This window comes from Octopus bimaculoides, chromosome 3 (genome assembly GCF_046866305.1).
Source record: "Octopus bimaculoides isolate indiv1 chromosome 3, ASM4686630v1, whole genome shotgun sequence".
Classification (NCBI taxonomy): Eukaryota; Metazoa; Mollusca; class Cephalopoda; order Octopoda; family Octopodidae; genus Octopus; species Octopus bimaculoides.
The window spans coordinates 124,245,774-124,273,173 of NC_142930.1; the positions used below are offsets into that span (position 1 = coordinate 124,245,774).

Here is a 27,400-nt window from a genome sequence, read left to right on the forward strand (position 1 = left end):
CTTATTGTTTTGTTTCTATTTGTTCCTTTTTGTAACATGCTTCCACTATCTTAACTTTTTACCAGATGCTCCCACCTATATATATAAATGCAGAGTAGTTCTGTATTTTCTCTATAGCAAGACATCTCTGCTTTCCCTGGCATAAAAAAAACATCACCTCTCCACCCTCTCAGATACTCCATTACAACTTAAGAGGGCTTTTTCCTTTTGTCCCATATTCTCTTTTTTTTATTCTTTCCTGTCTTGCAAATTACTTGGCAACTGCACTAGTGCTGGTGCCATATAAAAAGTACCCAGTACACCTTGTAAAGTGGTTGTTATTTAGGAGGGCCATCCAGCCATATAAACCATGCCAAAGCTGACATAGGAGCTTGACAAAATTCTATGACTTGTTGGATTCTATTAAACTGTCTAAGCTATACTAGCTTGGAAAACAGACCATAAATGATGATGATGAAGAAGAGAGTATGCTCTAACACATCTTCGTCACCATCTTATCTCACTTTCTATCTGGGGTAACCATATATCTACCCTACATCAAAACACCAACTCCTGTCTATCATACTTTGACCTCTCGTCATTTGGCATAAATCCACCTTTCTGAGCACTATTCCCCTCTTATTTTGAGGGATCTTGTCTTGCAAGTTACTTGGTGACTTCATTGGTGTTGGTGCCATGTAAGAAGCATCCAATACAATCTGTAAAGTGGCTGGTATCCAACTGTAGAAACAATACCAAAGCAGACATTGGAGCTTTGCACGGTCCTTTGGTTTGCTAGCTCCTGTTGAACCACCCAACCCATACCAGGGTGATGATTGCTAGAAATAATAATAATAATAATAATAATAATATTGAAATTATTGTATACAGTGCTCAGGTGCACTACAACTTGTCGAAAGTGCATATAAAGCATATGCAGTATTGTACAAATGTCTGGAAAGTGAACAGTGTATGAGTCAGATACATGCTTGCGTGTGTATGGAGGGAAGAAAATCAGGTGTAGTGTTGGCGAATCTCAGAAAGCATGGAAGTTTTGAAGGATGCAGAGCTCCAACAACTAACAACTGATGCTGGCAGTTTGTTCCATACTTCAGCAACTTTTAGCATGAAAAAATGTTTCTGAAAGTCATGGGAGCTGTGCTGTTTTCTGACTTTGTAAACATGTCCACGGGTGTTAGACAGGTGGAGTTTGAAAAGGTGTATTAAAACAGGTGGAGTTTGAAAAGGTGGTTAGACAGGTGGCGTTTGAAAAGTTTGAAAATGAAAGTTATTTGAACTGTTCTCTGCTTGCTTTATTAGTTCTACTGATAATTCTGTGCAACTAATAAGCCAATAAAGTAAATTCTTTATGGTTACTTGAACTGCACAACATAGTAGCTAAATTATCCCTCAGATCTTAGCCTAACTAAGGAAGCTCTCTGTTTTTGTTCTAATTTACAAGGAATAGCAGCCAAATTTTACCTCAAATCATAACCCAATTATAGGGTAATAAATTATTAGAGATATTACGCCTGAAATTATGCTTAGAGGCAACTCAGGTCTCAATAATAACATTACAAATCTTTATTTTTTACTCTTTTGTTTTTCCCTCACTCAGCCTTTTTCCATTTTGGAGAAAGAGACTGGGAATCAATTCTGGAAACTAAAACTTCTTTTTCTCTCACTTTATTTTTCTGAAGGTCTGCTCCTGAAGTTATTAACAATGAAATCACAACTCAAGCTGATGTTTGGAGTTATGGTGTACTGATGTGGGAATGTTTCACCTCTGGAAAACGGCCTATACTACCTAATGTAAAATTTGCCAAAGAAAACTACATACATGCATGGCAGACTGGGCAGCGTCTTCCTAAACCAGAAAAGTGTTCTGAAAAACATTATGAGCTAATGAAGACGTGTTGGGAATATAAGCCTCAAAAAAGAGCAAACTTTGATTGCATTATTCAAAGTTTAATGCCAATGAAGTTTTGAAGTGTGTGCATCTGCATAGGTTATTCATATATGAGAATGTGTGTGTGTGTGTGTGTGTGTGTGTGCGCACCAGTGTAATTGTGTCATGTTTTATTCCTATATCAAAAAAATGATAAACCTTATCTATTTGATAAACACAGAGTGATAATATAAAAAGTGGACTGAAAAAAAATTCTGATATAGATACGAGTGATTAAAAATTCTTGTTGGGGAGTAACTCAGCATTATTACAATTTAAAGTTGGAAAACCTGTTTATTAGGAAATATCAAAAAAAAAAAAAAGAAAAAGAAAGAAAATCATTTGGAAATTCTGTATAGATGTGAAAGGAAAAATTTCTGTAATTACACACACACACACACACACACACACACACATGTACTCTCACAAACTCATCATCATCATCATCATAGTTTAACGTCCGCCTTCCATGCTAGCATGGGTTGGATGATTTGACTGAGGACTGGTGAACCAGATGGCTGCACCAGGCTCCAATCTGATCTGGCAAAGTTTCTACAGCTGGATGCCCTTCCTAACGCCAACCACTCCGAGAGTGTAGTGGGTGCTTTTACGTGCTACCGGCACAAGGCCAGTCACACGGTACTGGCAACAGCCACGCTCAAAATGGTGTTTTTTACGTGCCACCTGCACAGGGGCCAGTCCAGCGGCACTGGCAACGACCTCGCTTGAATGGCAACCACCTCGCTCGAATTCATATATTTATTTACAGTGGTGGGCCTATATTTTGTGGGGCCTGAAACTTAAACTGTTAGTTGAAGGGCCCTTCACAACCTGTGATAATAGGGCAACATCCAACAAATTTTGAAAGGTCATACTGCCCTTTCAAGTAAGCCCCTTTGGAACTTGTTGGAGGTCTTAAAGGTAGAGAACAAAGTGATGGAGTGAGGTTCTTGAAAATGGAGCCATGCAGTGTACCTCTTCCTACTGACAACTAGGTCTGACTGATCTCAATAATTTTTTTCCATGGTAGATCACAGTCCTTTTTAACAATTCAACTGCTATATCTCAGTTTCATTAAACTTGCTGTAATGGGTTACCTCACATGTCAAAGTCACCAGTATAAATAAAAATTCCCTGTACCTTATAATTTCATAGTTATAAGTGGATGAATACTAGGGATGGTTTATATACATACGTCAAGCATTGTAGAATGGTTGCTGTAACAGCAGGACCACTGCAAATATAATCTTTGCATACACCTATAGGTACGATTGTAAGCCTGATGCTCTAATCACTGAGCCATGTGACTTCACAATCATTAAAATATTTCTTAGAAAAACATTGCAATGAAGCACTCGTACTACAAAGAGTACATGTATTGTTTTATACCTTTATTTGTTTCAGTTATTTGACCGTAGCCATGCTGGAGCACTGCTTTTAGTTGAACAAATCAACCCCAGGACTTATTCTTTGTAAGCCTAGTACTCGTTCTATCGGTCTCTTTTGCTGAACCGCTAAGAGTACTACATGAAGTGCATTTTACAAAATCCTTTTTCTTTATTATTTATTTTTTATTTTTGTTACATAAGGTGCAGGAGTGGCTGTGTGGTAAGTCACTTGCTTACCAGCCACATGGTTCCAGGTTCAGTCACACTGCATGGCACCTTGGGCAAGTGTCTCCTACTATAGCCTTGGGCTGATCAAATCCTTGTGAGTGGATTTGGTAGATGGAAACTGAAAGAAGCCTGTTGTATATATATGTGTGTGTGTGTGTGTATGTCTGTGTTTGTCCCCCAACCATTGCTTGACAACCATTGGTGATGTATTTACATCCCTGTAACTTAGTGGTTCAGTAAAAGAGACCGACAGAACGAGTACTAGGCTTACAAAGAATAAGTCCTGGGGTTGATTTGTTCAACTAAAAGCAGTGCTCCAGCATGGCTACGGTCAAATAACTGAAACAGATAAAGGTATAAAACAATACATGTACTCTTTGTAGTACGAGTGCTTCATTGCAATGTTTTTCTAAGAAATATTTTATTGATTGTGAAGTCACATGGCTCAGTGGTTAGAGCATCAGGCTTACAGTCGTGAAGTTGTGAGTTCAATTCCCAGACTGGGCCATGTATTGTGTTCTTGAGCAAGACACTTTATTTCACATTGCTCCAGTTCACTCAGCTGTAGAAATGAGTTGCGACATCATTGGTGCCATGTTGTATTGGCCTTTGCCCTTACCTTGGACAACATTAGTAGCTTGGAAAGGGGAGGCTGGTATGCATGGGCGATTGCTGGTCTTCTACAGAGAACCTTGCTTCAAAGGGTAACTTTCTAGGTGTAATCCCATGGTTATTCATGACCAAAGGAGTCTTTACTCTATTTTATGGATGAAGAATTTATACACTTTTCAGCTATGGTAAACCAAAATTTGTTCCTTATAAAGGCTCACTTTGAGAAATTCCTTTCTGATTAACAACTCTCGTTAGACATTGTCAAGTACAGCTCAAGTGTAGTAGTAATATTGCAGAACATTTCAATGAAGTGTTGCTCAAAAATAAGTTGAATTCCTATGTATTGCATTTTGGATGACAAATTTCCTTTTGGGTTCTGAGGTTTCCCAAGTTGCTAATAGTCTCTGAACTGATAACATTTGTTTACTAATTTGTGGTCACTATTATCTTTGTAATAATAAGTTTAATATCATCCTCATCAGTTTCAGTATTGGTTACCAATTCTGAGAGGAACTTGAATTTGTTTTGCAATCCGCTCATACAAGCCAATCTTATATAAGCGAAGTACCAAACAGTTATAGATTTGATTTAGAATTTCTATCTTAAATTTATCTCATCTCAAAGAAGCTCTGTCTTGTTCTATCTGATAATTTCTTTGTAGCACTGAGAATAACTTGAGGTGCCGTCTTCATTCAAACATTGTTATTTGTGATTCCCAGAGTGCAGTCTTGTCTAACTTTTCTCTTTTATAAACAAAAGTAAACATTATAAAAGATGGCTTTCAGATACATAAAAAACCAGAGATTTGGAGTTTCTGGTTTTGATGAAATTCTCCAACACTTCTTCCTAAGCTACTGTTACAAGAGCATTTTCCAAGTCCAACTTTATCAATTTGCAGTATGAATTCTTTGTATCTCATTCAGGCTTTTCTTTCCAGTTTTCAAAAATATATTTGAGACTTTGTAAAATACCGGTGATTTAATTGTTTACTGCTTCTTAATGTGCTTACCATCTGCTTACACTTAGGCTCTTCAAAATAAAGTTAGATTATCCTGTGTTTGAAATCCTCCAGAAAATGCTATTTTAAGCATGTTGGGGATTTTCAGGAAAAAAAAAAAACAAAAAAAAAAAACATGCAGTTCTTGCAAAATGTCAAAATATTCAAAAACTTCATGTACAATGGACATTGCCTTTTTTTCTATAGGATTACTTGAATAGTCTGCACATGGTACATGGTCTACATGTCTTTTAATGTTTTTTAAGAGTTCTCTGAGCTTTTCATGTTGAAACCATGATTGTGTAGTAACGCTGTGCGCATGCGTAGTCTCACGCATGCGTGGAATTCAACATCCAAGCTTTCCCGCTTTATTCTGTCTCTTTTCTCGCCTGGCCGGCATTGAGCAAGGACGTGTCTAGCTGTCTCTCTCCATCTTTCGAACTCACGCTAGACAGCTCACATCAACATACCAACGTCCCAACAACCATGTTCTTACACACAGAAGACGTCTCAACAACCAAGAATAAAGCTGTATATATTCCACCATGAATAAATATTGTTGAGTTGATAGTTTGGAGTTCAGCGTTCCGTTCATTCTAATTTAATATAGGAAATTGGGTGTACACCTAATGATGTATAACCCACTTTCCTATAATTGTATGACTAATATCAAATAAAAGCTTATGTCCATTTTGTGATTATATATTTTGTTGAACAAGATTATGGACAAATAGTTTTCTATCAGTGAAAATGTTAAGAATCTCTAGGGTTTTCCATTATAGCAGCATCAAATCACAATTTCCATCTGGTCAGCATATGTCAAGTCAGGTGTACTTGGTTGATTTCATTTTCAGTTCCACCTGGCACTTGATTTCCATCAATTCTTCATAACACAGTTTTGGATAGATAAATAACCTTTCCTTTCTTTATTTTTACAATTCTCAAGATGTCCATGTAAAATGGGTCAAACTCTGCAATAAGTTCAATGTCCCTAGGAAGTTTCCATTATTTTCGGAGACCCCCCACTTCTCCTAAATAACCTCTAAATACTAAGTGTTTCACTAAATGCCAAATGTCTTCATGATGGCAGTAAATCATTTTACTTCTTCAAAATGATACTGCATGTTTATTTTTTTGTATCTGTTCTTGCAGCTGTTGATCCATAGTGTTTTTATTTGATTCTCTTGTTATCCAGCACAACGTATCATCTTATGTTCCATGTCTTCGTGCTGTTTAAAGTTGTAAGTATAAACAGCCAATCAGAAAACACAATTGTTACAAATTACATATTTGTTATTTAGAAAAGTATGTACAAATAAAAACACTATATCCAGCCTTTGCTCTTTGGATTAAACTAACCAAGATCTCATTACAGTCTTACTGTTTACTGCTTTCACAACATCCATTTGACAAATATCTGTTTCAGCTCCTTGTAAACCTTGTTGTATGCATCATCCATTATTTATTAATTTTTGAGGGAAGACAAAAATGATATTTTATATTAAACACTTCTACATGAAATCAGTCAACAATTATGAGTCTGTGAAGCTAATCTAGTGTGCAACTGGTACTTTATTTTGCCTGTGCTTGTGCCACCTCACCTGTGCTTGTGCCACCTCGCCTGTGCTTGTGCCATCTCACTTGTGCTTGTGCTACCTTGCCTGTGATTGTGCTACCTCACCCGTGCTTGTGCCACCTCACTTGTGCTTGTGCCAACCCCACTTGTGCATGTACCACCTTGCCTGTGTTTGTGTCACCTCGTCTGTGCTTGTGCCACCTCAATTGTGCTTGTACCACTTTGCCCGTGCTTGTGACACCTCGCCTATGCTTGTACCACCTCGCCTGTGCTTGTGCCATCTCACCTGTGCTTGTGCCACCTCACCTGTGCTTGTGCCATCTCACCTGTGCTTGTTCCACCTTGCCTGTGATTGTGCTACCTTGCCTGTGCTTGTGCCAACCTTACCTGTGATTGTGCCACCTTGCTTGTGCTTGTGCCAACCTCGCCTGTACTTGTGTCACCTCGCCAATGCTTGTGCCACATAGAAAGCTAAGTCCACTCTGCTGGATAGTTGGTGTTAGGAAGAGTATCCAGCTGTAAAAATCCTGCCAAAGCAGTCACAGAACTCTGGTGCAGGCTTCTGCCTGGCTGGCCCCTGTCAAGCCATCCCAACTATGCCAGTATGGAAGGCAAACATTAAATGATGATTACAATAACCTCCTGAAGGCTAAATGGCAAAGTTTATCTTGGCAGGATTTGAGCTGAGAATGTAAAGAACCAGAAGAAAACATCACTAAACATTTTGTCCAGTGCACTGATGATTCTGCCATTTTTCCATCTTCTTAATAATGATTTCAGATTTTGGCATAAAGCCAGCCCATGTTTCACTACCATGCAGCATTGCTGTTCACACATAGGTATCAAACAGTCTGCCTTTCACTCTGAGAGAGAGGCCTTTTGTTGCCAGCAGGGGTAGTACTCACTGAACTTTGCTCAACCTAATCTTATTCTCACAGCTATGCTCTCAGAACATCCACCTCCACTATTAACCTGGTTGCCTAGATACCGCAAGCTACCTACTACCTCTAGCTTGCAACCCTGGCAGTTGGTAGAGTCTGTCATTAAAAATGAAATGTCCAATTTTCTTATGTACCAAGTTTGACAGTTGTTAACTCTAATGTTTCATCGTAACAATTCTTTGTTTTACAACATTGAAGAGTTACATCATCATTTTTTGAAATGCAAGTCATTGAGTCTGTTTATATTATACGTTTTCCCTTTGTAAATCAATTTTTGTGAACCCATGGATAAATAAAAAATTTATGTTGTTTTTGAATATGAGTCCCATCGTGTAACCAATGCATCCCAAACAGCTCAAAACATCAATGAGGTGTTTGGTGAAGATGTGGCGAATGAGCTTGCTGCATGTCAATGGTTTGAGAAGTTCCAGTTTGGTGACTTTACTCTTGAAGGTCAGCCCCATGGTAGACCTGAGACCAAGGTAGATAATGATGAACTGGAAACTGTAGTGGAAGTGGATGCATTTCAAACTATGCATGAGTTAGCAGTAAGGTTTGATGTTTTGATTTGCCAATCTGGTGGCACATAAAATGCACCCACTACTCTCTTGGAGTGGTTGGTGTTAGGAAGGGCATCCAGCTATAGAAACTTTGCCAGATTAGATTGGAACCTGGTGTAGCCTACTGGCTTGCCAGTCATCAGTCAAACTGTCCAACCCATGCCAGCATGGAAAGAGGACATTAAACCATGATCAGGGATATACTGTTTAATAACAACTACAACAGTGGAAGGCGAAAATCACCCAGCAGCAGCTGTGACAATGCTACATGTACTGACTGCCAACCACATGTGAAGACAAAATCCACCTATTCATATAGGAGGACAGGGAATGGAAAAATCACTGATACTGCAATCAGTTGCCCAGCTGAATAACAAAATCCTTTGTAATATGTAGAAGCAACAGCTCCCTAAATTTCTTTTTTACCACCATCCTTAGTGGCTACTAAGCTTTAAGTACACAACTTCATTACTAATTAGGCCACAAATTAGCAGCAAAGATAACAAAAGCTGTAAACTACTTCTTGAGAGCCTTCTGAGCTATTTTAAGATTTTATTCCACATGTACTCTTAATGCTAATTTTCTCATTTGCATCTTCCACACATAATTATTTTGTATCTGTGATCAATCTACTATTTTGCATACTGAGTATAACCATAGCCCAGGCTGAAGGGTCTTTCTAAAACTTTAACCTCCATTAAATTTATTTTGAGGCCTTCATGTAATCAGAATACAAGTTCTCACAGAAAGCAGGTCTTAAGCTTGCGTTATAGCCTAAAGACTAATGAATATAAAGGGGCTTAAAACTGAGCCCCAACAGACCCCTACTTGTATAGTAAATTTGCTTATTAAATTCTTTGTTGACTGTACTTTTGTAAATGTTTCATACAGTCCTCATAAGCCATTCATGTTTTAATCATCATCATCATCATCGTTTAACGTCCGCTTTCCATGCTAGCATGGGTTGGACGATTTGACTGAGGACTGGTGAACCAGATGGTTACACCAGGCTCCAATCTGATTTGGCAGAGTTTCTACAGCTGGATGCCCTTCCTAACGCCAGCCACTCCAAGAGTATAGTGGGTGCTTTTACATGCCACCAGCACGAAGGCCAGTCAGGCGGTACTGGCAACAGCCACGCTCAAAATGGTGTATTTTACGTGCCACCTGCACAGGAGCCAGTCCAGCAGTACTGGCAACGAACTTGCTCGAATGTCTTTTCACGTGCGAGGAGGGCGACGTTGGTAACGATCACGCTCAGACGGTGCTCTTAGTGATCTACTGGTACAGGTGCCATCATGATTTCACTTTCGCTTGCCTCAACAAGTCTTCGTAAGCCAAGTTTAGTGTTTTAAGGTGATCTAAATTAAAATCTTCTTGCAAAATGTTATGTTAATTTATGTTCTAAATGTCAGTTTAATAATGACTGGATAGTTTTACTAAATTCTTTATTGCTTTCAAATTTAATTGAAACTAAAGCAGTGTGTTTTGATGAAAGTATAAGTAACAAATATTTGGGTAAACATTTGTTCATGTATTAAATAACAACATTAATTAGCAACATATAGTTTATTTCTTCCAATGAAAAATAAAATAAAATAATAATAATAATAATAATAGTCAGATTTCAAAATAATTGTAGATCAAGCTTTTACTCTTTGTTTCTGTAACTTTATTCATTCTTGTGTGTAGAGACTGGCTGTAAAGACAATGTCACGTTTGATTAAAGTTGAAGCTTCTTCCATCTTCTGGCATAAAACTGGGTCTCCAATAAGTCTTGCTGCATTTCGAACGTCCATGAGGACTTCGTTTAAACGTTGGATACAGCGCACTATGATACCTTCCTGTACGTCGGTGAGTTCGGTAATATCAGAGAAAGGCTGAAAGAGATTGAAAAGAAAGCAATTATATTGAGGAAACTGTGGTAGGCATATGTGTATAAGCACAGGCATGACTGTTAGGTTAAGAAGCTTGCTTTTCAGACATATTCAGGTTTCAGGTTCAATCCTGCTCCATGGCACCTTGGACAAGTGTTTCCAAATATAACCCTGGGTTGACCAGTCTTTTTGTGTAGATCTGGTAGAAAGAAATTGAAAGTAGCTACCATATATGTCATTTAACATCCACTTTTCCATGCTTACATGGGTTGGATGGGCTTTGTTGAGATGGATTTTATATCAAAAGGATGTATTATAATACTATTCCACATATACAAAAACAGCCATACCAACAATCCAACATACCCCCATCATCAGCTGCCCCATGGATATCATTATGGTTTCGACACCTAGGCAGTACTATTTAATCTGGCAGTGTCAACAGCACTAAAATAAGTGTTGTTTGGGAACAAACATACCAAAGAAACCACAACTTTCAAACACCTATGTACAACAGTATCAGTAAATAAATTCTATCACCAGTCCACTGCAGGATGAAGGCCTCATCATGTTTTCTCCATTAACCATGTGAAAGCCATGAATTTGAGTTTGAGACCATACTGGTTTGACGAGCCTACTTCACCATACTGGCTCAATGTGGCTTGGCAGAGGGGTGCAGTTTATATAATCTTAGCTAGGAGTAGTTAAAATGATTGCATTGACCCCAGTATTTAACTGGTATTTATTTTAATTGACTCCAAAAGGATGAAAGGCAAAGTTGGCCTTATTGGAATTTAAAGTCAGAATGTAAAGTCAGATATAAAATACCACCAAGCATTTCCCCCGGTGTGGTAATGATTCTGCCAGTTCACTGGGTGAATTATAGCAGGTGTCTGGATCCAAGGATATGGCATATTGAGACAATGTAGTATATATTGGAGGGATTATTGATTCTTTTGGCTGATTGTATCATGGCTTGGTTAGGATTTATATGATTTACATTTGACAGATATTTGTCCTCATCTTGCTTGTTGTTAACACAAAGTTTCAGCTGATACACCCTCCAGCCTTCATCAGATATCTTAGGGAAATTTCGAACCTGGGTTCTCATTCCTAAGGTATTTTTCAATGTTGTTATCATTCTGGTCACTGCCTGGAATTGAACTTGGAATCTTAGGGTTAGTAGCTCGTGCTCCTAACCACTACACCATATGCCCATGGGCAATTATGGAGTGAATTTTAGGGCTTATAAATCTAATATTCTCCTATCCTTCCTTAATACCGGTTCCCATATGCTACTCATATCTGCACTCGGTCTGCTTAGGAGGTTGTTGAGTCCTAGCATATGTGCTGCTTCTTTTAGTTTTCATATTTTCCAGTGGTGTTCTCTGTCTATTATTTTAACTTCATCCTACACAGGGAGGTGGTCTTCATTTTTCCATACATGATCAGCTATACCCGATTTATCAATATCTCCTCGTGTCACACAGCTTTGCGATGTTCATCTACCCTTATTTTGAGGGGGCGACATGTTTCACCTTTGTATAACCTACCACAGCTGCATGGTCTTATTCTCTTCTGTTGGTGGTTTTACTCAAAGGAGATATTTGTGAAGTATTGTATTAATAATGTTGAAAAATACCTTAGGAATGAGAACCCAGGTTCGAAATTCCCCCAAGACACCTTGTGTTAACAACAAACAAATATCCGTCAAATGTAAATAATGTAAATAATTCCTCGTCTCTTAAATATAGAACTGGTTGGGATTTGTTGTAGAGAGATGAAAGATTAGGATTTGAAAAGGATAAGCCAGCTGAATGACATATTTTCACTTCTCTTGACTGTGTCATCATTGTTATTGTTGTTACCATCACCATTGCTGTCATCACTTTAACATCCATTTTTCCATGCTCCAGCAAGAAGCAACATTCTGGAACTTGATCAATAGAATTTTAAAATTCTATCAAAAAAAAAAAAATTATTGATTTTGGTGATTAAACAAACTAAGGGCCATTACTTTTCATTTCATTATGTTATGGTTTATAATTTGCAAAAAACAAAACAACACACACAACAACAAACAAACAAACAAAAACAAATCAATCTCCACTGCCTACCAAATAATTGGTACAATTCATATTTAGGAAAATGAACACAAAGTCTGCTGAAAATTTGTGAAGATGTTTAGAAGCTTGGTTCAATGAAAAAAAAAAAAAAAAAAAGTAGTAGTAATAATATGGGAACGTGCTGTAACAGCACGTCACTGCAGCCACCATTTGTTGGTGATTCCCTACTACTCCTGGCAGATGACACCTTTGCACCACTCAGATAACAGCCCTCCAACCCCCGGATCTGTTTGGGTAGTCATTGCTGATCAGGGTTTTATGAGGTCAGAGTGCAAATCCAACCTCAATGTCTTTTACAACACAGAGAGGAAATGTTGGGTCTATTCTTTGACATGCCAGTCCCCACATAGCATTAGAGCAATGTGAAATGAAGTGTCTTGCTCAAGAACACAACGTACTGCCCAGTTTGGGAATTGAATCCAAGATCTGGTGGTTGTAAATGTGACACTTGAATCACTAGGCCATGCATATTCACATGAAGACAATACAAGTGATGATCAAATGAGAATACTTACCATACCACGAGCCCACTCATAGACTACTTCCATTAAACCAAAATGGAATGACTCTTGATATTCTTCAACTGAGATAGTTATACCAAATTCTTTCTGCTTCTCTGCTATACTGGCTGCAATATCCAAAACTTGTTTCCGGCACTAGAGATTGACACGAGATAAAGTTGTTTAAGAAGATAATAGAAGTAGAAGCGGGAAGAGATTTTAGGGAAATTAGGAACAGAAGACGAGGTAAGAAGATGAAAGGTAGAAGAGGATAAAGAAGATGAAGAAGAAAACAATTAAGAGTTAACAAAAAACATGAAGGCACAGAATTTGAAGAATAAATATATGTATTTCTTATTGAACACCGAAGAAGTGTATTGACAGGATTATATAATGTCTCAACAGCAAATATGTAATCATGGCAGTAATTTGCCAAAATGCATGTATGTTTTATAAAGCATACAATACTGTACCTTTTCTACACAATATTATATAGCGTCGCCTTCCTGGCATGTGAAAAGACATTCGAGCAAGGTCGTTGCCAGTACTGCCGGTCTGGCTCCTGTGCAGGTGGCACATAAAACGACGACACTTTCAACAGTTGTTTCATTACATTACATATATATATATATAAGGATTTTCGAGTGAGATCGTTGCCAGTGCCCCTGGACTGGCTCTTGTGCAGGTGGCACATCAAATACACCATTTTGAGCGTGGCCGATGCCAGTACCACCTGACTGGCCTTTGTGCAGGTGGCATGTAAAAGCACCCACTACACTCTCTGAGTGGTTGGCGTTAGGAAGGGCATCCAGCTATAGAAACTCTGCCAAATCAGATTGGAACCTGGTGTTGCCATCTGGTTTCACCAGTCCTCAGTCAAATCGTCCAACCCATGCTAGCATGGAAAGCGGATGTTAAACGATGATGATGATGATGATGATGATGATATATATATATATACATATATGTAGATTTGTCCTTTAATTTGGAGGCTTCCAAAAAAGATTTCTAATGTTGATTCTTCATATTTTGCTGGTATTTTACAGGTGTAAATTTGCAAAGATATGAAAGTAATATTTGTATATGGTGTGTGGTGAATTTATGAAAAGAAGTCCCATAAAACTCATCAATTTTAGTTAAGAATGCAAAAGAGTTGGCACGTAAGAAACACCATTTTGAGCGTGGCCGTTGCCAGTACCGTCTGACTGGCTCTTGTGCCGGTGGCACATAAAAGCACCCTCTACACTCTCGGAGTGGTTGGCATTAGGAAGGGCATCCAGCTGTAGAAACTCTGCCAGATCAGATTGGAGCCTGGTGCAGCTGCTGGCTCTCCAGACCTCAGTCAAACCGTCCAACCCATGCCAGCTCAGAAAGCGGACGTTAAACGATGATGATGTATATATTTATGTGGGTGTGTCAGGCTTCTTTCAGTTTCCATCTATGAAATACACTCAAGGCTTTGGTTGGTCCAAAGCCTGAACCCAGAACCGTGTGGTTGGGAAGCAAGCTTCTTACCACTCAGTCACACCTTTTATATATACACATGAAACTACTATTTCATTATACACACAAAGAATTCATGTCGCTATGCATCTTGCCTGGCATGCTAATGATTCTGCCAGCTTGCCATCTTTTAAGCCTTACATGTATTGCTGCTGTTGTCCTTACCTTTTTGAGTACAGAAGTCAATTCAGGTTTGCTGCAATGTTTCACTTCGAATACAACACAGGACAAGGTTGCTGCAATCTCAGCCGGTTGAAGTTGTGTGAAGATGTTGTTGAGGATTAGTTCAGTAATCATCAGCTCATGGTTACTAATTTCACAAGCCACACGTCCTTTTAGTTGAACTGTACATGTCTGGTTCAGGTACTTGAAGCTTTTTAACACCTAGGAAAAATATAATGAATAAATCATATTATAAAAAAAAAAAGCATGTATGCGTGTGTGTCTGTGCACGTGCATGCTATTTAACTATTTAAGAACACAAAAGAATCTGTTATCTTCTCTTTCATTTAATTTCTAAATAACAAGCACAGACATGGCTGTGTGGTAAGAAGTTTGCTTTCCAATTACATTGTTCTGGGTTCAGTCCCACTGTGTGGCACCTTGAGCAAGACTCTTCTACTATAGCCGCCGGCTGGCCAAAACCTTGTGAGTGGATTTGGCAGACAGAAACATCACTGTATCACATCATTCAAATATGTTTGTTTGTTCACTTATTTAACATACATTTTCCCATGCCAGCATAGGTTAGACAGGGAGTTATTTGGGGCAGGATTTTACAACTGTATGCTCTTTCTGTTGCCTATCCTCACCTGTTCTACAAGTAAGTGGGTTTTTTAATTCCAAAGGTCTTCAAAAGCACAGAATGACAATCAATATCACCATTTTGCTCATACACATTTGTGCATGCACATGCATGCATGCGTGCACACACACATGCACATAATGGGCTTCCTGCAGTTTCTATCTACCAAATACACTTACCAAGCATTGATTAGCATAAAGCTATAGTAAAAGACACCTGTCCAAGGAAAAGTGCAATAGGATTGAACCCAGAGCCACATGGCAGTGAAGTGAACTTCTAAACCACACAGCCATGCCTGCACCCATTCCAATACACATAAGAGGAGGGGGACAAAGCTACTTACTTCAATTCTCTGTTGGTATTCTGGTAACAATGACAGACTTGCGTCTGATACCAGGAATGATAATTTCTTGTACTTCTTCTTCATCATTTGGTTTGTATGGACTTGTTTGAACTGAAATAAGCATGAATAAAAAAATATAAGACATTAGGTAATTAGCTGCTAGAGAGAAAGAGGAAACTTCTTTATAAATCTGTTTATGATGAAAATATGATAAAACTTTATGCAAGTAGACATTTTCAAAGCACACTTAAACCTCCGTTATAATTTAGCCTCTGAAAATTGAGCATGAAGCAACCTTTCTCTCTACAACACTCCATTCAGTTGTGGAGGTTCTTTTTTATGTCCTGCTCGTTACTTGTTGATCTCACTAGTGCAGGTGCCATGCACAAAACATCCTGTATACTCTGTAAAGTGTCTGATATTAGGAAGGGCATCCAGCTGTAGAAACGCTGCCAATGCAGACATTGGTCATTGAAGTAGACCCTGCACTTGTCAGATTCTTTTGAACAATCCTACTCTACGCCAGTATAGTAGACAGATGTTAAATGATGATGATGATGATGATAATGATGATAAAAATGATCGTAATTCTGTATGGGGAGATGTAGCTTCAATGTAGTTTCAAGACTCTGATGAGATGCTAGTTTAACTTTAGAATGACACTGTAGGGTAGGTTTGAGGGATCAGATCTGACCACTTCAACATAAAGCAGGGAGAATATTTTGGTCATATATGACTGGTTTAAATACTCAAGGGTTAAGTTATGAGAGAAAAGGTTGGAGTAGAGCAGGTTCTTGTTGTAGAAGAGCTACTCACATTAAGCATAGAGAGATTACGAATGAGTTAGAGGTATTTCCATCCAAATACCACTGGCATAGTGGTTAGAGTTTTGGACTCATGATTGTAATATTTTGGTTTCGATTCTTGGACCAGGCAATACATTGTGCTCTTGAGCAAAACACTTCATTTCACTCATTGCTCCAGTCTACTCAGCTGGCAAAAATAAGTAATCCTGTGGTGTCCCATCCATGTGGGGAATATATACGACTCGAGAAGGTAACTTTTTTGTAATTTCCATCTAAGGAGATAGATAGTATTGATGAGGTGTCCAGGTGGCACTACAGATAGCAGTAGCAGGTGGGGAATAATGGGGGGTTTGCAAGAGTGTGTGTGGAGAACAGATAGGGTAAGTGGGAGAGGGAGGAAGGCAACAGTTGTAAGGGTAGAGGGAAAGAAAAAGAAAGAGTCTTTTATACTAACATGTTCCATAAAATGGGGACAGTTGACACAGTTATATTGAGCTATTTGTGTTTCTAAATATTGAATGCTTCGGCACTTCTCCATTTGATCAATATCTCTGATGTTTAGGTCTTTAATCATATTGATTTTGGTCATGCCATTTGGATTAGTTTCGGACAGACGTAACAGTTCTTGGGTAGCTACACTGACAGACTGACTTGGTGGTTCATCTCTGCAAATAAACAAAACAAGAATGACAATATAAATACACAACTAATACACACACACATGGTGCCACAAAGTCGTTATTTTTATTTATCATTGTAAGGTGATGAGCTGGTGGAATGATTACCATGCCAGACAAAATACATAGAGGCATTTTGTCTGTATGTATGTTCTGAGTTCAAATTCTGCTGAGGTCGACTTTGTCTGTTATCACATTGGGATCATCATCATCGTTTAACGTCCACTTTCCATGCTAGCATGGGTTGAACGATTTGACTGAGGACTGGTGGACCAGGTGGCTCCACCAGGCTCCAATCTGATTTGGCAGAGTTTCTACAGCTAGATACCCTTCCTAACGCCAACCACTCCGAGAGTGTAGTGGGTGCTTTTATGTGCCACTGGCACGAAGGCCAGTCAGGCGGTACTGGCAATGGCCACACTCGAAATGGTGTATTTTACGTGCCACCTGCACATGAGCCAGTCCTATAGAATAAGTAGCAGTGAGCACTGGGGTCGATGTAAGACTTACCAACACTTCCAAAATTGCTGGCCTTGTGCCAAAATTCGAAACTTATTAATCATTATTATTATTATCAACATTATCATTATTGTGTGCAAGAGAGAGGACTGTGCTGGTTTGGTCATGTGATGCATATGGATGAGGACAGCTGTATAAAGCAGTGCTGAGCTCTAATTGTGGAGGAAATCTGTGGAAGGGCTAGACCCAAGTAGACATGGGATGAAGGGGTGAGAAAGGATCTTTGCACACTGAACCTCACTGAGGAAATGACAGCGGATTAAGAGTTTTGGTGATTTGCTAAGGGAAATTGCTGTCATTTATACAAACAGGTTTGTCTTTTATGGGTGCTGGTGCCTCATAAAATGCACTCATATTGGTGCTGTGTAAACACACCTGGGTCGGTGGCAGGTAAAAAAACACCCAGCTCACCCTGTAAAGCGGTTGGCGTTAGAAAGGGCATCCAGCTGTAGAAACCATGCCATAACAGACAATTGGAGTCTGGATAGCTCACTGGCTGGCTAGCTCCATGTCAAACTGTCCAATCCATGCCAGCATGGAAAATCTACTTCAATAAACCCTGTCCAACCCATGCAAGCATTGAAAAGAGGACATTAAAACAATGATGATGATGATGATGATGATGATGATGATGGGTTCAATAACTTACCTGAATCTTGGCATATTTCTTTTTTTTATATTATTGATAATTTTCTCTGGGTCAATCTTAATTGTCTTGCTTGTTATGTAATCAATAGCATCTGCACTGACTTTCAGTAATTTGTGCCAGGCAGGGCCTTCAGGCAGGAACAAAGGTTTTGGAAGCATTGGTCGAAGATCTGAAGATTTATTTTCATCTTCTTTTTCAGTTGCATTGTGATTGGAATCTTGTAGAGGCTCATTGTCATTCTTCTCACAAAGAACTAGAATGCCATAGAGTTTTTCGTTCTTCAGATTGTTCATGCTCTGTAATACTATGCCTGCAGTGTTTGGGTGGTCGGCCTTATCAATAACGACAACACGTCCGTTTGATAAGACTTTGTTACTGGCAGGTGATGTGAAGAGGAGAGTCTAAAATAACAAAAGAAAAAAAGACAAACAAAATATAAAAAGAATGTAATGTATACGTGCAGGCAAGGCTGTGTGGTAAGAAGTTTGCTTCCCAACCGCATGGTTCCAGGTTCAGTTCCACTGCATGGCCCCTTGGGCAATTGTCTTCTACTTTAGCCTCAGACTGACCAAAGGCTTGTGAATGAATGTGGTAGATGGAAACTGAAAGAAGCCTGTTGTATATATAAATATGTACATGTATGTGTGTGTGTGTGTGTGTGTGTGTGTGTCTATACACAGCAAGGTGGTTGGCATCAGGAAAGGCATCCAGTTGTAGAAAGAATCTGAAAGCTAGCTATTAGAACATGACATAGCCCTGATGGTTGCCAGATTCTGTCAAACCATCCAACCCATGCCAGCATGGAAAATTGATGTTAAATGATGAATGATGATGATGATGATGATGATGCATGTGTGCTACACAGTTTCTGGCTCAGTCTCACTGCGAAATACTTTGAGCAAGTGTTTTCTATTATGAGTGAATATAATAGAAGGAAACTGTGTAAAGCCTGTTGTGTGTATGTGTGTGTGCGTGCACATACATATAGATGTATATATGTTTATGATGCATACGCAAATGTTTACATTTTGTGCTCACATGAAAAAAAATCACTGAGCTAAAATGATGTCTGTTACCATTTCCTTGTCAACTCATTGCCTGGTAGCTTTGCACTTTTGAGGACGAATGGAATGAAAAGTCCCTTACTTAAAGAAAAGGTAAGAGTTAGTAATAGGAGGGCCATCTGGTTTTGAAGCAATGCCTCAACAATATAAACTTGTTTGAAACTTTAGCATCCAAATTACTCTGTCAAATTTAACACTTATTTATTCATGCTGTTTTGAATTAAATCATATATCTCATAGCTTTGGGATTTCACAGATGTGTTTATTTTCAGAATGACATTGTAGGGTAGGTGTGAGAGGCTGGATCTGGCTGGTTTGAACATAAAATATGTAGAATATTTAGGCCAGTTATGGTTGGTTTAAATGCTAAAACTCATGACGTCAAGTGAATGAATGAATGCATATGTATGTGGTTGGTGCTAGGAAGGGCATCCAGCTGTAGAAATCATACCAAATCAGACTGGGGCCTGGTCCAGCTCTCCAGCATGCCAGATCTGGTCAAGCTGTCCCACCCATGCCAGCATGGATAACAAACATTAAATGATGATAATGATGATATATACATATATATTCACTTGCTTTTTTCGCAATGTATCTGCATTAGTATGATCCACAAATGGCTATTTTAATCATCATTTAACGTCCGCTTTCCATGCTAGCATGGGTTGGACGATTTGACCGAGGACTGGCGAACCAGATGGCAGCACCAGGCTCCAATCTGATCTGGCAGAGTTTCTACAGCTGGATGCCCTTCCTAACGCCAACCACTCCGAGAGTGTAGTGGGTGCTTTTACGTGCCACCGGCACGAGGGCCAGTCAGGCAGTACTGGCAACGGCCATGCACAAATGGTGTTTTTTACGTGCCACCTGCACAGGAGCCAGTCCAGCGGCACTGGCAATGACCTCGCTCAAATGTTTTTTCACGTGCCACTGGCACAAGTGCTAGTAAGGCGACGCTGGTCATCTAATACTAATTTTGTTGCACACAACAGAAGTAGGAGCACTTAAGTGATAAGTGCGTAAGTAAAATAAGAAAACAACCTACTTGTAATTCACTCTTCATTTCTCGATATTGAGAGACATCTTCATAGTATTTCTCCAGGTCAAGTGCACACATAAAACATTGGACATTTTTCACATCTTTCAGTTGCTCGAGCAGGTCTTTTCTTTCATCTTCATATTTCTTTACATCAAGTTGTGAATGAAATTCTGAGAAACTTCTCTTCATCATGTCTTCCACGCGAAGCTGTTCCACTCTCAACAGGTTCAGAATCATTGAGTAGGTCAGGCGAAATTGGGATTCAAGCTTTGTTGGTTTTCCCTGAATTGGGCATAAATTTAAAGTGACTTAATATATATATATATATATATATATATATATATATATATATATATATATATATATATATATATATATATATATATATAAAAATAATATTCAGTCTGTTGAGAATATTTGAAAACACAACACCTAATAACCTAATGGTATATCTTTTCTACCCTTCTGATGAGATTTTGCCTAATACAATGATTTAATTATTGAAATTTAATCTTTAGGCAAAATTGAAACAGCTGTAAGAGAATATGTTGGATTTTTTTCAGTTAACAAATTATATTAATGCTACATCTCCATTTTCTGAATTTTCTTATATATATATGTGTATATATATATATATATCTTAGGCAATGAGCAGAAAAAGAAGACAACATAAGAGGGGCAAGTTTAACAAATGTAATAGTTTGATGTTATTCTGTGTGTAAAGATCAGTTGTGTTTTGCAGGGCTGCTTTATTTTGACCCTTAATGATAAGCCTGAGTGATGCTGATGAGCTGGAATCACCTCTGATCAGTTGTGGTGTGCAAGAGAGACGATTGCACTGGTATGGACATGTGGTGAGAATGGATGAGGATAGCTGTGTGAAAAAGTGCCACACCCTAACAGTTGAGGGAACCCGTGGAAGAGGTAGGCCCAGGAAGACCTGGGCTGAGGTGGTGAGGCAAGACCTTCGTACATTGGGCCTCACCGAGGCGATGACTACTGACCGAGACCTTTGGAAATGTGCTGTGCGTGAGAAGACCCGGCAAGCCAAGTAAGATCGTTGCTAGTGCCCCTGGACTGGCTCTTGTGCGGGTGGCACATAAGATGCACCATTTTGAGTATGGGCGTTGCCAGTACCGCCTGACTGGCCTCCGTAGGATTTTCGAGCGAGATCGTTGCCAGTGCCCCTGGACTGGCTTGTGCGGGTGGCACATAAAAGACACCATTTCGAGCGTGGCCGTTGCCAGTATCGCCTGACTGGCCTTCGTGCAGGTGACACGTAAAAGCACCTACTACACTTTCTGAGTGGTTGGCGTTAGGAAGGGCATCCAGCTGTAGAAACTCTGCCAAATTTAGATTGGAGCCTGGTGTTGCCATCCGGTTTCACCAGTCCTCAGTCAAGTCGTCCAACCCATGCTAGCATGGAAAGCGGATGTTAAACGATGATGATGATGATGATGATAGGCGCAGGAGTGGCTGTGTGGTAAGTAGCTTGCTTACCAACCACATGGTTCCGGGTTCAGTCCCACTGCGTGGCACCTTGGGCAAGTGTCTACTACTATAGCCTCGGGCCGACCAAAGCCTTGTGAGTGGATTTGGTAGACGGAAACTGAAAGAAGCCCATCGTATATATGTGTGTATATATATATATATATATATATATATATATATATATATATATATATATATATATATATATATATATATATATATATATATATATATGTGTGTGTGTGTGTGTGTGTCTGTCTTTGTCCCCCCACCAACGCTTGACAACCGATGGTGGTGTGTTTACGTTCCCATAACTTAGCGGTTCGGCAAAAAGAGACCGATAGAATAAGTACTAGGCTTACAAAGAATAAGTCCTGGGGTCGATTTTCTCGACTAAAGGCGGTGCTCCAGCATGGCCGCAGTCAAATGACTGAAACAAGTAAAAGAGTAAAGAGAATATATATGATTAGTAGTGGGGTTGATTCGTTTAGCTAAACTATTCTAGATAGAGACCCAGCATGGCTGCTATTCTATGACTGAATCAAGGAAAAGATTAAAAAAAAAAATATCATATCAACAATCAGTGATAACATACCAGCATCATTCGATGGAGATCTACCTTCTGTGGAACACCAGCTTTACACATAATGATAACAGTCCCAGTGGTGTCGAGCCCTCGGCGACCGGCACGACCAGCCATTTGGATGTATTCACCAGGCAAAAGATTTCGGAAATTCGTACCATCATGTTTGGAGATGGAATCAAATAGTACGGTCCTAGCTGGCATGTTGACCCCCATAGCAAATGTTTCAGTGGCAAATAATATCTGAAACAGAAAAAAAACAACCTAATTTGTTCTGTTATTTCTTATACTGAGATATAAAAAAACTCACATTAACAGCAGTAACAGTATCATTGTCATCAGTGCCACCTATAAAAGAGAAACAGGCAAAAGTTTGCAACAATAAAAGACTTTGCATTCATGATTTCCTTGGGAAAATGAAGTAATATGAAATATAAGTGACTCTCATCCTTTTACTGTACCTCCTCTACAGCAAGAAACCTGTTCTGCTCTGGCTTCCATCTTATAACTTAATCCATCTTTTGTCTTTCATCTCTGAGCATAAAGTTGCCTTATGAGTGCTTGTGGGATGCAAAAAAAAAAAAAAGTACCGAGTACATGCAGTAAAGTGATTGGTGGTAGGAGGGGAATCCAGCTGTAGAAATCAGGTCAAAGTAGTCACTGAAGCAAGATGTAGTCCTTGGGCTCACTGGAACCTGACATAAATATCCAACACACGCCAGCATAGAACATGAATATTAAATGATGATAATGATATATATATATATATATAGATAGCTTTTCACAGGTGTGTGTATGTGTGTGTGTAAAGGCATATGGCCTAGTGGTTAGGATGTTGCACTCATGATCATAAGATTATGGTTTTAATTTCCATATTTCTGTTGAGATACTCTATGTTCTTTCAACCGATTTTAAATATAACAAAGAATTTAGTAAGATAACTTAGTTATCATTAAGCTAGTGTTAGGAACATAAATTGTGACTAAAGTTTGGTGGAAGATTTTAATTCAAAACTTATGAAAATGAGACATTTGTACTACAGAGCAAGAAGCGGTTTCAGCCGGGTTGGTATCGAAAGGGTTAAATGATGATGACGGTGATAAGTTACTTGGTGGCCTTACTGATGCTAGTGTCACCTGGTATACTCTGCAAAGTTGTATGGCATTCAGGTACAGAAATCATGCCCAAGCAGACATTAGTGCTTGTCACAGTCATCTGGTGTGTTGGAACCTGTTGTACTGTGCAACCCATGCCAGTATTGAAAAGGATAAGGATCCTTCCTGAATCATATAGACTTCTAGGTGCAGTCTCCCGGTTTCTGTGGTGTATATATTCCCCCACTGGATGGGATGCTAGTCCATTGCAGGATTTCTCATTTTTGTCAGCTGAGTGGACTGGAACAAGAGTTTTGCTCTAGAATATAGTGCATTGTCTAGTCCAGGAATCAAAACCACAATCTTGTGATTATGACTGTAATACTCTAACCCTTAAGCCACACACATGTGCCAGCATTGAAGACTGATGTTAAATGATAATGAAAATGATGATAATCATGATGGCATAGATATATATATGTGTGTGTGTATTTTACCTTAACAAGACTCCTTTGGAATAACATCTCTACCACTTCTTTGAGGATTGGCAAAACTCCACTGTGATGAATACCCAGACCTCTCTTAAGAAGTTCTTCCATTTGTTTGACCTGAAAAAAGTTCAAGCAAGACCACAATTGTATGAAAGAAACAAGGGAGTGGGTGGTGTGATTATATATTTACATACATTTCTAAGATGAGTTATTTTACAACAAATTCAGTTTTCCAATTTTTGCCAAATTGGCACATTTTCTGATCAATGCAATAAAAATAAATTAATCCAAAGAATGCTTTCACCCCCATCTAGCATAAGAATGCACCCCTCCCACTCCTCAGGTTTTGTATTCTTGCAAGTTGCACAGTCACCTCAGAGGTGTCATAAGTACAGACCTGGTTGTGTGGTGAGATGTTTGCTTCTCAACCAAATGACCTCAGGTTCAATCCCATGAGGCTCAACGCTCAAAAGGAACTTCGCCACTTTCACCTTCGTGAGGCCCAACTCTTGAAAGGAACTACATGTAAACTTAGAAATTTGTAGTTTGGTGCCTAGGGGTGCATTTAGCTTACCAGGGTGGGTTGGACTCTAAGCTGTGGTAAAGGCAACTAAACCAGGAGATGGTGATCTCTATTAGAAAAAAACCTGAGATGTGTTGTTCATTGAGTGTGTGGCTAAAATAAGCATCAACTTTCTGTCATTAACATTTCCAAGAAGTGTGGTGTCCCACAGCTATAATACTAATTTCAAATTTTGGCACAAGGCCAGCAATTTTGGGAGAAGGGTAAGTCGATAACATTGACCTCAATATTCAACTGGTACTTATTTTATTGACCCCGAAATAATGCAAGGCAAAATCAACCTTGGCAGAATTTGAACTCAGAATATGAAGATGGACGAAATGCTACTAAGCATTTCGCCCAGCATGCTAATGATTCTGCCAGCTTACTGCCTTTCCTACAGCTATAATATTGGCTGTGTGACCCTCATATGTCAAAGCCAACAAGAGAACTCACTATATATACTATATAAGTGTTTGTATACTATACCTGTGGCAGATCCCTGTCTGACCCTTTCAGTCTCATAACACACTTTTGGTAGAAGACATGAATTTCACTCTTCTCTGAGCTCGTCGTCAGGTCGACACTTAACAAATTAGCAGCATTAGCATCGATTCTTTTCCGGGAGAACATGAAGGCAACTACAGGTAACTTATCTTTCTTTTTCAACATATCAATCACGGACAACCATACGTTCTTTTCCTGTAATTAATAAAAATAACAATAACAATGATAAATCTTTTACAAGGCCTGAAATTTTGGAGCAAGTTTGTAGTTGATTACATCAACCTCAGTGCTTAGCTCAGGGGTCGCCAAAGGGGGTCAGCGAGGAATTACAGGGGATTGATGATAGCCAAGGGGTCAAATGGGGGTTAGCGTGCGAAAGACCAGCTCACCCAGATGAACTGCTTGGAATACTTAGTCAGCAACATGAAACATGGGCAACTATGATAAATTTTCACTGCAGCAAAAAGTCTGCTGTTGCTAACATTCGAGGCTTGATGTTGTAATCTGTATTGTAATCGAAGATTGAGAGGCGTGATTGAGGGGATGCAGACTGTCAAGTGTTTGCTTATGGAAATGACCAGGCCTGCTAGAGAAGATAGGATATTAAATACATATCTCATAAACGTTTTTGCCAGCATCAGTACCTGGTACGCATTTAAGATAGGGTATAGTAAGGTAGGGTATTAAGATATTTTAAATGAGGAGGATAGTCAATGTGGAAGGAGAAGTGGCTAAAGGGGGTCACTGCGGAAGGAGAAGTAGCTAAAGGGGGTTCATGGTTGAAAAAGTTTAGCGACCCCTAGCTTAGCTGGTACTTTATTTTATCAACCCAAAAGGATGAAAAGCAAAGTCAACCTTGGTGAAATCTGAACTCAGAATGAAAATATGGATGAAATGCTGTTAATTAATAATAATACTAATTATAATAGTCCTTTCTGCTATAAGTAAAAAGTCTGAAATTTGGGGGAGGGGGATAGTTGATTACATCGACCCCAGTACTTACCTGGTACTTACTTTATTAACCCTGCAAGGATAAAAGGCAAAATAGACCTCAGCGGAATTTGAAATCAGAACATAAAGACAGACGAAATACCTCTAAGCATTTTGTCCGGTGTGCTAATGATTCTGCCACCTTGCTGCCTTAATGATGATAATAATACTAATAATAAATATAATTTGAATTTTGGTAGAAAGCCAGTAATTTGGAAGGAGAGGACAAGTTGATTACATTGACCTTCAGTGCTCAACTGGTATTTATTTATCAACCCCAAAAAGATGAAAGGCAAAGGTTGACCTCAACAGAGTTTGAACTCCGGATGTAAAGTACCAAAAGAAATGCTGCTAAGTGTTTTGCTTGATGTGCTAACAATTCTGCCAGTTTAATCCACCTCAACAGGATGAAAGGTGAAGTCAACTTTGCTTTTTGTCCCTTTTGGGGTCGATAAATTAAAGAACCAGTCAAGTACAGGGATTGATGGTAATGGTGGGGATAATGCAGTTTTGAACCTCTCCTTGAAAAATGTATATTTTTGAAAACATTTTTTTCAGATTCCTACATTTTAGATGTCGGAGATTACAAATATGCAAAAAAAATTTTTTTTTATTTCACCCCACCCCCTCAATTAAAATTTTTTTATTTTGTTTACTTTAAAGAGATCATAGAAAATTGACGAACATATGCAAATCAAAATTAAATCCAGGCAAAAACATTAAACTAGTGTTGGGAACATAAATTGTGACTAAGGTTTGGTGGAAGATTTAATTTAAAACTTATGAAAACAAGGCATTTGTACTAGAGCCAGAGGTGGTTTCAGCAGGTTGGTATCAAAAGGGTTAAGAATTGTTTCTCTATTATATATTTTAACCCTTTTGTTACCATATTTCTGTTGAGATACTTTGTGTTTCTTTTAATTAATTTTAAATATAACAAAGAATTTAGCAAAATAACTTAGTTATCATTAAGCTAGTGTTAGGAACATAAATTGTGACTAAGGTTTGGTGGAAGATTTTAATTCAGAACTTATGAAAACAAGACATTTATACTACAGAGCCAGAGGTGGTTTCAGTCAGGTTGGTATTGAAAGGGTTAAAATTGCTAGCCTTGTCAACTATTTCAACTAAGGGCATAGTTTCTAGAATGGGTCTAACCTTTCCTGCTAACTTACTTGTTTTGCTGTGACATTAGCATTTGGTCTTTTTGCTTCTGTACTTGGTTGCTTTTTCTTTGCAGCAATGGCTTGGGTTACTCTGAAAGTTCATGGATATTTACATAAAAAATTACATTAATGGAATTAAGAAACATGTAATATTGTTCATGATAAAATCCATTGTTCTTCATATGTATTCTTTTATTCTTTGACTGTGGCTGTGCTGGAGCAAACTGATCCCAAGACTTATTCTTTGTAAGCCTAGTACATATTCTATTGGTCTTTTTTGCCGAACCGCTAAGTTACGGGGATGTAAACACACCAGCATCAGTTGTCAAGCGATGTTGGGGAGACAAACACAGATACACAAACATATACATACACACAC

General features: G+C 38.8%; 2 protein-coding genes across 3 annotated transcripts in view; one reads left to right on the top strand and one right to left on the bottom strand.

The window, feature by feature from the left end:
- The window catches only part of LOC128247284 (megakaryocyte-associated tyrosine-protein kinase-like), a 9,142-nt gene extending 7,174 nt beyond the window's left edge, over nucleotides 1-1,968 (top strand). Inside the window, exon 4 of the mRNA XM_089348407.1 lies at nucleotides 1,680-1,968. Coding sequence (XP_089204533.1) covers nucleotides 1,680-1,968 — 289 coding nt within the window. The remainder of the gene's footprint in view (nucleotides 1-1,679) is intronic.
- Nucleotides 1,969-9,783: 7,815 nt separating this feature from the next.
- The window catches only part of LOC106876526 (superkiller complex protein 2), a 38,268-nt gene continuing 20,651 nt past the window's right edge, over nucleotides 9,784-27,400 (bottom strand). For both annotated transcript variants that reach the window (XM_089349609.1, XM_089349610.1), the window contains exons 15-25: nucleotides 27,031-27,112; nucleotides 24,848-25,060; nucleotides 23,803-23,913; nucleotides 22,224-22,454; nucleotides 20,144-20,419; nucleotides 18,035-18,435; nucleotides 16,644-16,854; nucleotides 15,384-15,494; nucleotides 14,401-14,619; nucleotides 12,748-12,888; nucleotides 9,784-10,109 (exon numbers count right to left, since the gene is read on the bottom strand). In XM_089349609.1, coding sequence (XP_089205735.1) covers nucleotides 9,906-10,109; nucleotides 12,748-12,888; nucleotides 14,401-14,619; nucleotides 15,384-15,494; nucleotides 16,644-16,854; nucleotides 18,035-18,435; nucleotides 20,144-20,419; nucleotides 22,224-22,454; nucleotides 23,803-23,913; nucleotides 24,848-25,060; nucleotides 27,031-27,112 — 2,200 coding nt within the window. In that variant the 3' untranslated portion in view covers nucleotides 9,784-9,905. The remainder of the gene's footprint in view (nucleotides 10,110-12,747; nucleotides 12,889-14,400; nucleotides 14,620-15,383; nucleotides 15,495-16,643; nucleotides 16,855-18,034; nucleotides 18,436-20,143; nucleotides 20,420-22,223; nucleotides 22,455-23,802; nucleotides 23,914-24,847; nucleotides 25,061-27,030; nucleotides 27,113-27,400) is intronic.